Raw genomic sequence first — 17,108 nt, 5'->3', positions numbered from 1 at the left:
GTACGACAGGTCTGCACCATTCGTACATTTTGTTCGTACCTAAGAGAAAATCCAAAATACGAGGAAATTGGTGAATGTGGCAAATGGTTGAAGAACGAATCTGTGCGTACGAGTGGTTCTTGCATCTGGCCCATTGATTAAATAAAAAAATTGCCAAGTGTCCTTCCCCTGTTTTCATACAGTAGTTCACTCAGCTTGCTTTGTTGTACAGATTCCTTATGCAACTCACCACACATTTGAGAAACAAACATAAAACTAGAAAAACCTGTTTGTCATAAAACACGTCCGACTCTAAAATGCTGTTTTTTCCCTTCACATTCCAGTGTAAGTGTGCAGCCAACGCAGTCTAATGACGAAATCCGCTAAATTTGTCCACAGCGTTAAATATATGATATATATATATATATATATATATATATATATATATATATATATATATATATATATATATATATATTAGGGCCGGGACTTTAACGCGTTAATTAAGATTAATTAATTACACAATAATTGACACGTTAAAAAAATGTACGCATTTTAATCACACTTATTTTTGCACCGCGGAACGTTTCTCACTGGATGAGTTTCAGGCGGACCGATTAAACTGGAGCACCAACTAGCGTAGTTCAGACAACAACAAACCACAGTGAACATGAACAAAGTAGCTGATGAGACCGCTTTGGTTGGCCCCGTGGATGGGAGTGTGGATAAGAGCATGGTTGTGTGCAAGCTATGCAACAAGGAATTCGCATATCACCACAGCACATCGAGCCTCAAGTATCACCTCAATGCAAAACATATAGCAGCTAGCATGGACGCTAGTGTGGTAGCTAGCTAATTTCTGAAATGTACTATATTTCTAAATATGCTATTGCTACACTTAATGGCAAAAATTGCACTGGTCTGTTGGACTTGAACAAAAATAAACAATATTTTTGTTGCTGAAGCTTATGTATTCAGTCATTATTCAATCGCATACTAAAAATCCATGTAAAAGAAATTACTTCTCACTGTTCTCAGGTCAAATATTTATATGCTATTAAAATGCGATTAATTTCGATTAATTAATTACAAAGCCTCTAATTAATTAGTTGTTTTTTTTATCGAGTCCCGGCCCTAATATATATATATATATCCTTTTATTCACAGTGGAGATTTCAATATTTTAAAGTATTTCTCAGCATTAAAATGAATGTTTAACAGGGGTATTCAATTAAAAGTCACTGAGATGCAATTTGTGAAAATGTATCTCAAATGAAGGTCCAGAACATCATCATGTCTGTGTTAATTTTCATTGTAGTTCCATTAGTATCTATGTCTAGTGGGCAGATTGTAGACAGTCAAATAAATACAGTAGAATTCATTTATTAGTATTTACACTCAACTGGTGGGATTCAAATAAATAATAAAATTAAAAAAAATAAGAATAAATTAAAACTGCAAGCAGTGTCGAAGGGCCCTCGCACATCCCATGCACGTCGGGCTGTGGCGCAGTCGGAGGGCGCGCAGGTAGAGGTCTTCATACGCAGGAACGTCAGTGCTTGTCGCAGTCGCAGGGCATTGACAGCAGCCATGTAAAGATCTTTGCTCCTGCTGCTTCAATGGAACATTGTGTGATGGGGTTAATGTCTCCACTAGATGGCAAACCAAGAGCAGAAATGAAACTGGATAAGTTATTCATATAATGGTCGACTTTCTGTTGGAGTTAAGGTATGGGTCCAAGAGGCTTTTTTGTGCGTCTGGACATGATACATAGGCATTATCGATTTCATTTTTTTATGTCAATGTGGAAGGCGGGGCTTAAACTTTGAAATCTTCCAGGGGGCGCTGTGGAGTCATCTTCTCACTTAAAAATCCCAAACTTTGTCAGTAGTCAATATGTGTGACTGTTGACGTATGTGTACAATTTGGTGAGTGTAGGAGTTTGTGAAAATGTACAAAATGGATAAAGGCACTAGGGGGGCGCTATTGAGCTGTTGTGCCACGCCCAGGGGCGGTTATGGTCTCAAATTAAAGTGCTCCTGAGTGTGAACCTATGTGGGCAGTTTGGTGATTCTGTGAAGACTGGAAAGTCCTCTAAACGCAGAGGGAAAAACGGAAAATTGACGCAGGAAATGCACAATAACTCACTTCCTGTTAGAGCGAAAATTTTGAAAAAATTAATTTGGGGGTTTACCCATGAGTGCTATGAGTACTGTGAGTTTCACGAAGATCAGGCAAAGTTTTTGGTCACATGACCTGCTGTTAGGGGGCGCTATGGAGACCCCTTGCCATCCCCACCCCCAATGATGTTGAAATTGAAACGTCTTCACCAAGAGTGACATTTCACGCACTGCCTGTATAAACATCCGACAATGTATGGAGGAGTTATAAGGAGTTGTTTGTTTATACAAACAAACGACTGCCACGCCCACATGGTATAACGTAGGTAAAATCTGTCATCAAGTTTAAATGATCAAGGTATGAGGATGATACAGTTCCAATCTGAAGTCTCTGGAGTCAAAACTGTAGGAGGAGTGCGTAAAAGTACGAGGCCTGAAAATGGGGAAAACGGCGGAAAAAATGCACCTGTGATCCAACATGGCCGACTTCCTGTTGGACTTAGGGTATGGGTCCAAGAGGCTTTATTGTGCGCCTGGTCATGATATATAAGAATCCTAAATTTCGTTCATGTACGTGCATTTAGAAGACGGGGCTTCAACTTTTAATGTTCTAGGGGGCGCTGTAGAGTCATCGTGGCACTGAAAAGGTTGGGCTTATACCAAAAAATAATATTCGTGAGTCTTGACGAGTGTGTCCAATTTGGTGAGTTTTAGAGTTTGTCAGTACATACTAAGTGGGAAAAGGCATTAGGGGGCGCTACTGAGCTGTTGGGGCAAAATGTTGGGCTTTTGTGGTATCAGATGAAAGAGCTCATGATTTGAAACCTATGTGGCAGGTTTCATGATTCTGTGAACATCATAAAGTCCTCAAAACAGTCCTCGAAAAATTAAAATCGGTGCACGCCACGCCGCGTGGTCAACTTCCTGTTTGGTAAAAAAATTCCACAAAATTAATTTCCCAATGATCCGATGAGACCTATGACATATAGAAATTTCAAGCCGATCCGAGAGGATTTGTGGTCACATGACCCGACGTGTGGGGGCGCTAGCGAGTCCCCTTACCACGCTTGCGTCCAATCACGTTAAATTAAATAAATTTTTACCAGCTGCGACGTGTGTGCAGAATTTCATGAGTTTTCATGCAAGTTCAGGCTGCCAAAAATGCGCTTGAAGTGGCGGCATAAGAACGTGAAAAATAATAATAATAGGAATCCTGGCAAAAGCAATAGGTCCCTCACTGACTTGTCAGTGCTTGGGCCTTAAAAAAGAATAAGATGGTGCGCAGGTGGTCGACTGGTTAGAGCGCATGTCATATACGCAGCCGACCCTGGTTCGAATCCCGATCGGAGGTCCTTTGCTGGATGTCACCCCCCCCCCCCCCCCCCCCCCCCCCCCCCCTCTCTCTCTGTTTCCTGTCGGTCTACTGCTAAATAAAGGCGGCTATGCCAACAAAATCTTTGTGATTGGCTGACCGGAGAACCTGCTCAGAAGTATTTTCCTCTGTTACCATGTTAATGTTTTCTTTAACTAAAACACAAGAGTGTTAACTGTGATAACTCAGCAATAAGATTGTTGTAATTAATTCATTAATGTTCAGGCCATCAGTTCGAATGATCTCTCCTGTGAATTAGGTTTTTTTGTGAGTTTGTGACATCGGAGGCTGGAGAAGGACATTTTGTAATCACATTACATTTACCTGTAACGCGTTACAGTGTCTACAGTCAGTAATCACATTACAGTTACTAAACAAAGAAATGTGGCATTACATTGCGTTACATTAGTTCTTCATTATTATGTATAAATTGGGCAGATAAAAAAATTGTCAAAGGAGCTTTTCATGCACGCTTGTGGTACAACAAAAATCCTGATTGATCGTGATCAGCGATCACTTAAACCAGTGGTTCTCAACCGGGGGGGACACTCTCCCGGGCGGGCGTGAGCACAGGACGATAGGAGGAAAAAATCACAAAAGATCACGGACTCACTGACAGAGAGAGATGCAGAAGATTCCCCCCATGTCGAAATGTCTACCAATTACAACAGAGGGTAGTATTTTGAACCTGTGACACGACGTCAGTGCTACTATAAAGCCTGATTTATGCTTCTGCATCAGAACGACGGAGTAGCTACCTACGCAAAGCTCTCTGCGTAGAGGCAGACCCCTACGCCGTAGCCTGACGTGCACCTCCAAACAATCCTAACTACGCGTCACGTCAACGCGGACTGCAAGGACTTTGATTGGTCTGCTCAAAACGTCAGCTCCTCCGGCAGTTGCTTTTTCCGGTCTTTCTTCCTGCAACACCGCCATTATTATTAATAATGAACAAAAGGTATGTGTTTTCTGTTATTAGCGCGCATAGCGCAATGCTTATTTTGCATTTTGCAATAATAAAAAAAAAAAACATAGCGCAATGCTACATGCTACTGTGACCGGAAGTAAACAAGGATACGGATATGACTCCTCTGAAACCACACTAACAGTCACACCCTCTAGCGGCATGGCGGTGAATTGCTGAGCAACGCGTTCCCTCGACGCAGAACTTCGAAAGTAATACGCAGAAGCCTAAATCAGGCTTAAGCGTCCGCACACAGACGTAGTGTTGCCAACTCTTAGCGACTTTTTTCCTGAAAAGCGACTAGCGGCAAATTTAGCGACATTTTCTGGTGTTATTGGAGAGTTTTCTGATGTTTTGGAGACTCTGACATGAAAGCATGTATCACACTGCAGTTACTGTCCTCAACGAGCAGCGGGTGCTGGCGTGAGCCCCTCCCCCGTCCCAAGGCACACACAGGCGGTCAGGTTCACAGTAGCCTCACACAGCAGTCCCAGCTACAGTCAGAGCAGAGAGGAGACCTACACCACTCCACCTCCAGACTCAAGCACTCAAAACGAAATGCCGCAATCGTGCACAAATCGAGGATGATTTGAGGCTACGTTTTGCACCAAAAATCTTTGCAAGGCAAAGCAGGCTCAGGTCTCACATAAAACAACAGTAAGAACTCAGAGATATGTTTAATAGTGAAAGTAAGAGCATTTCCACACGCACAATGCGAAGGGAGCTCAAGGGATTGGGACTGAACAGCTGTGTAGCCTTAAGAAAACCACTAATTAGTGAGGCTAATCAGAAAAAAATGGCTTCAATTTGCAAGGGAGCATGAAGATTGGACTCTGGAGCAATGGAAGAAGGTCATGTGGTCTGATGAGTCCGTATTGACCCTGTTCCAGAGTGATGGAAGCATCAGGGTAAGAAGAGAGGCAGATGAAGTGATGCACCCATCATGCCTAGTGCCTACTGTACAAACCCGTGGGAGCAGTGCTATGATCTGCTGCAGTTGGTCAGGTCTAGGTTCAGCAACATTATGAAAGAATGAGGTCAGCTGACTACCTGAATATACTGAATGACCAGGTTATTCCATCAATGGATTGTTTCTTCCCTGATGGCACGGGCATATTCTAAGATGACAATGCCAGGATTCATCGGGCTCAAATAGTGAAAGAGTGGTTCAGGGAGCATGAGACGTCTGAGTCCAGACCTGAACCCCATTGAGAATCTTTGGAATGTGCTGAAGAAGGCTTTGCGCAGTGGTCAGACTCTCCCATCATCAATACAAGATCTTGATGAAAAATTAATGCAACACTGGACGGAAATAAATCTTGTGACATTGCAGAAGCTTATTGAAACAATGCCGCAGCGAATGCTGCTGTAATCAAAGCTAAAGGCGGTCCAACAAAATATTAGAGTGTGTGACCTTTTCTTTGGTGGCGACTTTTTTTTTGGTCAGGCAGTGTATATCTATAATATTATATAATATATAATAGTGAATGGACTATATGCTTTAATATAATACATAATATATAATATATAATATAATATAATAGTTAATATAAATAGGCAAAGGCTATTTGCACCCCTGGTGCAAATATCAATGAATGCTATTTGCACCCAGTACAATTAGAAGTGGATGCTATTTGTACCCTGGTATATATAGCAAAGTATTCTATTTGCACCCCAGTACAGGAGTGCATGCTGTCGGAGGAGAGTCTGGAGATATGCGGAAGATTCCCGTATCCCACCGGGACAGCAGGAGAAATATACGTCGCTGTTCTCTTCTGTATATCATATAATCATTTCTATCCGGTGAGATCTATCACTTCTTGGCGTGAGAAATGTCAGGTGTGGCGTGTGAGCGTGAGAGCAGCTTGAAATGCATGAGTCTCACGGCCTGAGACTTCAGAGGTCTGAAATGTATTTGTAACCATGGCAACCATAGATCTGTCAAAATTTGATTCCCATCATATAACAAACTGAAGGTTGTAAATTCAGAGATTTTCGGGTTGTATGCATTTACTTAACAAGTGAAAATGTACCACAGTTTTTCCGCTGAAAACATCAATATATAACTGCTGCTGCAAAGACTCGAACCAGAGTCTCCTGAACTAATGACGGACACGCTGCCCGTTACGCCACCGCTTCATTCCTACAAAGTAATGTGACAGCCCAATATGTTCGCTAATACAGAAGATAGATATTGGTGTCAAATAATTTCTGACTGATAAACCGACGCTTGAATGAATGCACTGAGGAAAGATTATGTAAATATAATACAACTTTCCCGCCAGAAATGTCTTTAGAACAAACGTTAGAGATGAAACCTTTCTAAATTCGCTATTTTCTGCTGGCGTGGAAGATGAATGTCCACCATGTTTTCACGTTGTTATACGTGTAGGGTGCAAATAGCTCAGCTGTGTGGCCGAGGCTATTTGTACCAGAGGTGCAAATAGACACTCCGTATAATATATTATATAATATATAATAGTGAATGGACTATATCATATATAATAGATAATAGTGAATGGACTATATAATATATAATATAATAGATAATAGTGAATGGACTATATAATATAATATAATATAATATATATTATATAATATAATATATTATATAATATAATATAATATAATATAGTGAATGTACTAACATTTTTGAATTGAAGGACTGATCAGCTGATGTCTGGGCAGTGATGGGGAGTCGGTGGGTCGCTCAAAACAACACCAAGAAAGCACCTGAGCAGAGAAGGAGAACATTTTAAAAAGCAGCTGCAATATGATAGGCTGACAATGAAGGAGTGTCATCGTACTATTGGTTAGATGTGAACCGCTGACGTCTTAATTGATGCCCCAGAAATGACATCAAGGAAGTTATGAGCTTTGAGAAAGATGAAAAATAAAACTATAGCCATGAGCATATAAAAAACATGGTCTTCCTGTCTTTCACTAAGCATCATTAGTTGAAATGAGTGAGTGCAGTTCTGACAGCATGTTGTTGTGTTTGTGTGAAGGTGTCAGCTGTGCTATGAATCCATGTATGGAGAAAAAGGAGAAAAACACTTCCTCCAGAACCGATCTGTGTGGGAAACATGACAACGAGACAAAAGCTCAAAGGTGAGATGAAGATCTTTAACTGTTCATGACACAAATCATCCCTTCATCATTGTTTTAAACTCAACTCTCTGTTTGTGTTGAAGCTCAGAGCAGCAGAAGCAGAGACCAACTTCTCCTTTACCCAGCTGTGAGTCCGGGAAGGATGATTCTATGGAACACGGTGTATTTTTTAAAGATGGACAATCTGCTGGTGAGTTAAACTTTTCTTCAGTATCAGTTCAGAGTGAAGATGGTGTGATATGGATGTTAAATATGAGCTAAATTCAGACAAACCCACTTTAGTGTACATTTTTTAACTAAAAGAAAGAGAAAAAGAAGTAGTCTGTAGTGATTTTAGCTCCTGGATGGTCAAATACAAGTTTAATGAACAAAAAACTATTAATCAGACTGTTCATTAATAAAAGAGTTATTGCTTAATTTAGTAAATGTTTGTGTCCAGTCTTCTCTCCAGCAGTGGAGAGCAGCCTCTCTGCTGCACTGTTAGCTGCTTTAAAGACATCATTGTTCAACATGCTGAGCGGTCGCAGGGTTGTTGAGATGAGACAGACTGAACACTGAGTTATTTTCTTCCTCTCAGAGTTGGTTTAAGTTGTTTAATACTGCAGTGTGTGTTGGTCAGCAGGTCTCGTTTGTTACTGCTGGAGTTCATCGCTCCGCTAACATTAGTTTCTGAGTTGCAGTTACTGTCCTCAACGAGCAGCGGGTGCTGGCGTCAGTCCCTCCCCCGTCCCAAGGCACACACAGGCGGTCAGGTTCACAGTAGCCTCACACAGCAGTCCCAGCTACAGTCAGAGCAGAGAGGAGACCTACACCACTCCACCTCCAGACTCAAGCACTCAAAACGAAATGCCGCAATCGTGCACAAATCGAGGATGATTTGAGGCTACGTTTTGCACCAAAAATCTTTGCAAGGCAAAGCAGGCTCAGGTCTCACATAAAACAACAGTAAGAACTCAGGGATATGTTTAATAGTGAAAGTAAGAGCATTTCCACACGCACAATGCGAAGGGAGCTCAAGGGATTGGGACTGAACAGCTGTGTAGCCTTAAGAAAACCACTAATCGGTGAGGCTAATCAGAAAAAAATGGCTTCAATTTGCAAGGGAGCATGAAGATTGGACTCTGGAGCAATGGAAGAAGGTCATGTGGTCTGATGAGTCCAGATTGACCCTGTTCCAGAGTGATGGGCGCATCAGGGTAAGAAGAGAGGCAGATGAAGTGATGCACCCATCATGCGTAGTGCCTACTGTACAAGCCTGTGGAGGCAGTGCAATGATCGGGGGTTGCTGCAGTTGGTCAGGTCTAGGTTCAGCAACATTATGAAAGAATGAGGTCAGCTGACTACCTGAATATACTGAATAACCAGGTCATTCCATCAATGGATTGTTTCTTCCCTGATGGCACGGGCATATTCTAAGATGACAATGCCAGGATTCATCGGGCTCAAATAGTGAAAGAGTGGTTCAGGGAGCATGAGACGTCTGAGTCCAGACCTGAACCCCATTGAGAATCTTTGGGATGTGCTGAAGAAGGCTTTGCGCAGTGGTCAGACTCTCCCATCATCAATACAAGATCTTGATGAAAAATTAATGCAACACTGGACGGAAATAAATCTTGTGACATTGCAGAAGCTTATTGAAACAATGCCACAGCGAATGCTGCTGTAATCAAAGCTAAAGGCGGTCCAACAAAATATTAGAGTGTGTGACCTTTTCTTTGGTGGCGACTTTTTTTTTGGTCAGGCAGTGTATATATATAATATTATATAATATATAATAGTGAATGGACTATATGCTTTAATATAATACATAATATATAATATATAATATAATAGTTAATATAATATATAATACAATATAATATAATAGATAATAGTGAATGGACTATATAATATAATATATAATATATTATATAATATAATATAATATAGTGAATGTACAGTACTAACATTTTTGAATTGAAGGACTGATCAGCTGATGTCTGGGCAGTGATGGGGAGTCGGTGGGTCGCTCAAAACAGCACCAAGAAAGCACCTGAGCAGAGAAGGAGAACATTTTAAAAAGCAGCTGCAATATGATAGGCTGACAGTGAAGGAGTATCATCGTACTATTGGTTAGATGTGAACCGCTGACGTCTTAATTGATGCCCCAGAAATGACATCAAGGAAGTTATGAGCTTTGAGAAAGATGAAAAATAAAACTATAGCCATGAGCATATAAAAAACATGGTCTTCCTGTCTTTCACTAAGCATCATTAGTTGAAATGAGTGAGTGCAGCTCTGACAGCATGTTGTTGTGTTTGTGTGAAGGTGTCAGCTGTGCTATGAATCCATGTTTGGACACAAAGGAAGGAAACACTTCCTCCAGAACCGATCTGTGTGGGAAACATGACAACGAGACAAAAGCTCAAAGGTGAGATGAAGATCTTTAACTGTTCATGACACAAATCATCCCTTCATCATTATTTATACTCAACTCTCTGTTTGTGTTGAAGCTCAGAGCAGCAGAAGCAGAGACCAACGTATCCTTTACCCAGCTGTGAGTCCATGAAGGATAATTCTATGGAACACGGTTTATTCTTTAAAGATGGACAATCTGCTGGTGAGTTAAACTTTTCTTCAGTATCAGTTCAGAGTGAAGATGGTGTGATATGGATGTTAAATATGAGCTAAATTCAGACAAACCCACTTTAGTGTACATTTTTTAACTAAAAGAAAGAGAAAAAGAAGTAGTCTGTAGTGATTTTAGCTCCTGGATGGTCAAATACAAGTTTAATGAACAAAAAACTATTAATCAGACTGTGTTCATTAATAAAAGAGTTATTGCTTAATTTAGTAAATGTTTGTGTCCAGTCTTCTCTCCAGCAGTGGAGAGCAGCCTCTCTGCTGCACTGTTAGCTTCTTTAGCTCCTTTAAAGACATCATTGTTCAACATGCTGAGCGGTCGCAGGGTTGTTGAGATGAGACAGACTGAACACTGAGTTATTTTCTTCCTCTCAGAGTTGGTTTAAGTTGTTTAATACTGCAGTGTGTGTTGGTCAGCAGGTCTCGTTTGTTACTGCTGGAGTTCATCGCTCCGCTAACATTAGTTTCTGAGTTGCAGTTACTGTCCTCAACGAGCAGCGGGTGCTGGCGTGAGCCCCTCCCCCGTCCCAAGGCACACACAGGCGGTCAGGTTCACAGTAGCCTCACGCAGCAGTCCCAGCTACAGTCAGAGCAGAGAGGAGACCTACACCACTCCACCTCCAGACTCAAGCACTCAAAACGAAATGCCGCAATCGTGCACAAATCGAGGATGATTTGAGGCTACGTTTTGCACAAAAAAATCTTTGCAAGGCAAAGCAGGCTCAGGTCTCACATAAAACAACAGTAAGAACTCAGGGATATGTTTAATAGTGAAAGTAAGAGCATTTCCACACGCACAATGCGAAGGGAGCTCAAGGGATTGGGACTGAACAGCTGTGTAGCCTTAAGAAAACCACTAATTAGTGAGGCTAATCAGAAAAAAATGGCTTCAATTTGCAAGGGAGCATAAAGATTGGACTCTGGAGCAATGGAAGAAGGTCATGTGGTCTGATGAGTCCAGATTGACCCTGTTCCAGAGTGATGGAAGCATCAGGGTAAGAAGAGAGGCAGATGAAGTGATGCACCCATCATGCCTAGTGCCTACTGTACAAACCCGTGGGAGCAGTGCTATGATCTGCTGCAGTTGGTCAGGTCTAGGTTCAGCAACATTATGACAGCTGACTACCTGAATATACTGAATAACCAGGTTATTCCATCAATGGATTTTTTCTTCCCTGATGGCACGGGCATATTCTAAGATGACAATGCCAGGATTCATCGGGCTCGAATAGTGAAAGAGTGGTTCAGGGAGCATGAGACGTCTGAGTCCAGACCTGAACCCCATTGAGAATCTTTGGGATGTGCTGAAGAAGGCTTTGCGCAGTGGTCAGACTCTCCCATCATCAATACAAGATCTTGATGAAAAATTAATGCAACACTGGACGGAAATAAATCTTGTGACATTGCAGAAGCTTATTGAAACAAAGCCACAGTGAATGCTGCTGTAATCAAAGCTAAAGGCGGTCCAACAAAATATTAGAGTGTGTGACCTTTTCTTTGGTGGCGACTTTTTTTTTGGTCAGGCAGTGTATATATATAATATTATATAATATATAATAGTGAATGGACTATATGCTTTAATATAATACATAATATATAATATATAATATAATAGTTAATATAATATAATATAATATAATATAGTGAATGTACTAACATTTTTGAATTGAAGGACTGATCAGCTGATGTATGGGCAGTGATGGGGAGGTGGTGGGTCGCTCAAAACAACACCAAGAAAGCACCTGAGCAGAGAAGGAGAACATTTTAAAAAGCAGCTGCAATATGATAGGCTGACAATGAAGGTGTGTCACCGTGCTATTGGTTAGATGTGAACAGGTGATGTGTTAATTGATGCCCCAGAAATGACATCAGGGAAGTTATGAGCTTTGAGAAAGATGAAAAATAAAACTATAGACATGAGCATACAAAAACATGGTCTTCCTGTCTTTCACTAAGCATCATTAGTTGAAATGAGTGAGTGCAGCTCTGACAGCATGTTGTTGTGTTTGTGTGAAGGTGTCAGCTGTGCTATGAATCCATGTTTGGACACAAAGGAAGGAAACACTTCCTCCAAAACCGATCTGTGTGGGAAACATGACAGTAAGACAAAAGCTCAAAGGTGAGATGAAGATCTTTAACTGTCCATGACACAAATCATCCCTTCATCATTATTTATACTCAAATCTCTGTTTGTGTTGTGTTGAAGCTCAGAGCAGCAGAAGCAGAGACCAACTTATCCTTTACCCAGCTGTGAGTCCATGAAGGATGATTCTATGGAACTTGGTATATTATTTAAAGATGGACAATCTGCTGGTGAGTTAAACTTTTCTTCAGTATCAGTTCAGAGTGAAGATGGTGTGATATGGATGTTAAATATGAGCTAAATTCAGACAAACCCACTTTAGTGTACATTTTTTAACTAAAAGAAAGAGAAAAAGAAGTAGTTTGTAGTGATTTTAGCTCCTGGATGGTCAAATACAAGTTTAATGAACAAAAAACTATTAATCAGCCAAGACAGCTCCGTCTATACAAAGCCAGCAGGCAACTACTTTACTTTTTTTGTTGACCTCTTGCTTCCCGGTCGATATTGTGCATGTGCAACTCTCCTCAGAAATATGAAGGAAGTGAGATGGTTCTCTCCTCAGGTACTCAGCTCAGGAAAAACTATGTTAGTTCTGCTTTATAACACAAGAAACACGCTCGATCCCATAATTGACTAATTACCCGCAATTGACTAGTCGTTGCATCCCTAGAGCACATTATTATTGTGCATGATAGTTCCTCTAATTTGAAATGCCTATTTCCGTTATACCGTAATGCCTATTACGTATATACCGTTTAATATTTAATTCATAACTATTATTCTAATGTAACCTGTATGTTTAAACAATGAAACACCCAAAGTTGATGTTCAGTTGTTGATGTTTGGGTCAATGACGTATAAGGATTTAGAACAACTCAATTGTAGAATAATAAAAAACAAGCATATCTAATGCAGTAGTTCAAACATTCAGAATGTTGTGTACCTGAAGATCCATATTATACATTTGAAATGAAGTGATTTTAGTGGGTTTGTCAAGATTAATTGGCACTGGCCTTAAAAAAGTCATGTGGTGCGACCATGATTCATCTTGAAATAAATTAATTTACTTAACACGCTTCACATCTTTTTTTTTTTTTACAAGTTTTCAGTAATATAAAGTGTTTGGAAACAAAGTATTTGCTTTTTTTTAAACATTTTTTGTAAATGATCTTTTATTTAGATAAGATATTTCAAGATGAATCATGGTCGCACCAAATGACTTTTTTTCAGGCCAGTGCCAATTAATCTTGAAAAACCCACTAAAATCACTTTCAAATTGTAATATGAATTTTCAGGTACACAACATTCTGAATGTTTGAACTACTGCATTAGATATGCTTGTTTTTATTATTCTAAAATTGAGTTGTTGAAAATCCTTATACGTCATTGACCCGTTTATAAAAAGTCTTTAAATAGAGGAGTGTGTCCTGAATTGGATTTCTGCCATGATATTAAATCAGGTATTGAGAGTAATGTAAATGTAGTAGTGGTATTTCTACTATGGTAACTAGTATACCGTAAGTGTCATACAATGTACTGACGACTTATTTTGAGACATTTTCTGTTGATTTGCTGATTGTGGGTGTGCAACATGAGATGGATTTGAATGAAAGTGATGGTGTGTTTAGACCAAAATCGTGGCAGTGTTACTGTAGCGCCAAAAAAGCACCAGAATTTAGTATCTTGTGCTTCTATAAACTTTTAAGTGATTCTCAAGAAATGTATAAAAATACCTCAACAACTACATTGCTTCTGCTCCTTTTTCTGTATTTGTCTGTAATCAGCTATCTGTGCCTCTGTAGAACAAACACGTGGTGACAGTCATTCCACTAACATGGATAAGTATGAAACTGTGGAGAAAATTGGGAAAGGTACATTTGGAACAACCATCCTTGTCAAATCCAAAGAGGATGGACAACAATATGTAATCAAGAAGATTCATGGCATATCAGAAGTAAGCACCATATGTATAATATTCCACTATTTCAATGTTCATATGAGCTCTCCTTTACTACTTTGCTCTTTCACATCATTATCTGTTCCTCTCACTTTGACAGATGTCGACTGAAGAGAGGCAGAAAGCTCAACAAGAAGTTGAAGTTCTTTCCAACATGAGTCATCCCTTCATTGTCCATTATAAGGAATCTTTTGAAGGTAAAAATGATCCATGTTCTTAGCTGTAACCTCAAGGTATCACAGAGGTCATTAACTGCAAAAATATCCTGATGCACACATGTCTGCATGCATGTTGTCAGATGGCCGCCCACTTTGAGCCTGGTTCTGCCTGAGGTTTCTTCCTGTTAAAAGGGAGTTTTTTCTTGCCATTGTCGCTAAATGCTTGCTCATGTGGGAATGTTGGGTCTCTTTAAAATTAAAACTTGAAGAGTACAGTTTAGAACCTGCTCTATGTGTAAAGTGCCTTGAGATAACTTTGTTGTGATTTGGCGCTATACAAATAAAGATTGATTGATTGATTGATTGATGTTCCTTATGCTGTATAAAATCTTTTAGAGGGGGGCTGTCTGTATATTGTGATGGACTACTGTGAAGGTGGAGACCTCTCCAAGAAGATCAAATCTCAGAAAGAAGAACATTTCTCAGAACAGCAAGTAAGCTATTGTGTCTTTGAGATAATGATGAATGTTTAGGATCTGTCTGTTAATCTTTAGGATGAAACTTTACAACATGTGGATACAATTCATCATGTAACACTTTCTATTTCATTTTGCTGTTTTGTTTTTCAAATGTATTTGGACTTGTTTTTATATTCCTGGCTTTTTTGGTCATTAGAATTACAAATGATGTTTATAGTTCAAGTTGATACTTTTAAACTTTACATTCCTTTGTCTTTCTTAGATCCTGGACTGGTTTGTGCAGATTTGTTTGGCACTAAAACACATCCATGGTAAAAAAATCTTCCACAGGGACATAAAACCACAGGTATTATTTCATACATCACATGATCTTTCCTCAGTGATGCTGGTTTTGATTTGTATTGTATAGCCTCATGATAATGATATTATGTCTTTTATGATTTCTACATAGAACATATTTTTGACTAAAGATGGGACTGTACAGCTTGGGGACTTTGGAGTTGCAAGAGTGCTGAACAGGTTTGTAAAATGTCATCTGACTGCAGATCCCTATAGAGCCAAGATTAAAATGGAAATTATGAATAATAATACAGTCTGCTTTCTATTCTCTTCTCATTTCCAGCACTGAAGAACTGGCAACAACAATTACAGGAACATTTCTTTACCTGTCACCAGAGATCTGGGAGAACAAACAATACAACAACAAAAGGTACAAACATTATGCTTTTGTTTCTCATTTGAGGGTAAATTAGTAGACCTACTGTTAACATAACTTTTTTTTTTTTTTACATTTATTATTGATTTTCAGTATAAACAAACATACAGTACAGGGAATACACAGTTATGCCTTCAGTTCATCCTTCTCAAGGTATTTAAGTACAGGACTTGCTAGAGAACCTCATCCTTTCTAAGTGCAGCACATTAATCAGCTCTCTTTTCCACATAACATATGTTGGTGCGTTATCTGACTTCCACATAAGTAGAATAAGTTTTCTCGCTACAACCGTACCATATGCCAGTGTTCCTCACATACAAATCTTAAAGGTCCACAACATTTTTTTTCAATGAGTCAAAGGTCTGTTTATTAGTCGGTCAAGCCAGAACAAATCAATGTATCCACCACCACCATCCATCGCGCTGCAAATGCACATGCCCAACAAGTCACAGCCTATCAGCGCATTGTTGGCATGGAGACCAAAATACACACGGTGAAAGACTGGAGTCACACATCCATACCAGCAACAAAACGGATCATTCCGACTCGCACCAACACTCGCATTTAATAATAATAATATTGTAAGCTATTCAAAAGATTTTTCTTTTTTTAAGATTAGACCAGGGTCCGCAGATAGCGGTCCCGCGGTCCGGATGCGGACCGGAGTCCACCGTTTTAGGATCCCTGCCATATGCAATAGCCTGACTTTTATACTTATTTATCATAGGTAACACACTGATGGCTCCTAACACAGCAGCTACTGGGTTAGGTTCCCCAGTTTTTATTAAAGGGTTTAGAGCAGGGGCGGGGAACGTCCGGCCTCCAAGCCGTATACGGCCCGTGAGACCATTTCATCTGGCCCGCAATGCAATACAATTTTTATATTTTATATCTTCATACATGCATATATGTGAATAAATAAAAAATCTGGAAAAAACAGACGGCTATGTCTTATGTCCGAGTCACTGTCAGGGTCAGTTAATACAGCATGTGATGTACGTGTCATTGCATTGGGCCGGAGTGATTGACACGGATGACAAGCGATGCATCATTTAAAAAAAATTAAAAAAGACAAGTGATGAATCATGGCTACTGCCAAGAAAAGGAAGGTGGATGCAGAGTGCCGCGTATTCCAGGAAAAATGGACAAATTTATTTTTCTTTGTTGACGTGATGAAAAGGGCAAATTTCGAGCGGCACTAAAGCACAAAACATGCTAAACTCGAGGAGTTGAGAGGAAAAATGCGATTGGATAAAATTAACGCTCTTCGTCGGAGTTTGGGTGCTCAAAAAGCAGCTTTCACACGACCACATACTGACAGAGAGAATATTACGCGTGCAAGTTTTGTGGTGAGTGAATTAATAGCTATGAAGCTGAAACCTCATGCTGAAGGATGATGCAATGGTTGGCGCGGTTTTATACGCTGCGGGAAGAAGTCAGATGCTTCATGGAGATGAAGGGGAAACCTCATCATGGAGCTCAGTGATGGCAAGTTCCTCCGTGATCTAGCCTTCATGGTGGACATCAGCAAGCACCTGTCAGAGGTAA

The 17,108-nt window shown here is 40.0% G+C and overlaps 1 protein-coding gene across 5 annotated transcripts in view; it reads left to right on the top strand.

Moving 5' to 3' along the window:
• The window catches only part of LOC133977911 (up-regulator of cell proliferation-like), a 50,289-nt gene that overhangs the window by 17,528 nt on the left and 15,653 nt on the right, over positions 1-17,108 (top strand). Inside the window, exons 1-2 of one of the 5 annotated variants that reach the window (XM_062416550.1) lie at positions 7,449-7,546; positions 7,630-7,736. The exons of 2 other annotated variants lie outside the window; for them this stretch is intronic. In XM_062416550.1, coding sequence (XP_062272534.1) covers positions 7,458-7,546; positions 7,630-7,736 — 196 coding nt within the window. In that variant the 5' untranslated portion in view covers positions 7,449-7,457. Of the gene's footprint in view, positions 1-7,448; positions 7,547-7,629; positions 7,737-12,189; positions 12,288-12,374; positions 12,482-15,480; positions 15,555-17,108 lie in introns of those variants that run through there. 2 more of the 5 variants (XM_062416479.1, XM_062416404.1) reach the window with 2 other exon arrangements.

The sequence above is a fragment of the Scomber scombrus genome, chromosome 1, assembly GCF_963691925.1.
Source record: "Scomber scombrus chromosome 1, fScoSco1.1, whole genome shotgun sequence".
In the NCBI taxonomy this organism is placed as follows: Eukaryota; Metazoa; Chordata; class Actinopteri; order Scombriformes; family Scombridae; genus Scomber; species Scomber scombrus.
Note: the sequence above shows the minus strand (reverse complement) of the source record. Positions and strands in the feature narration are given on the sequence as shown.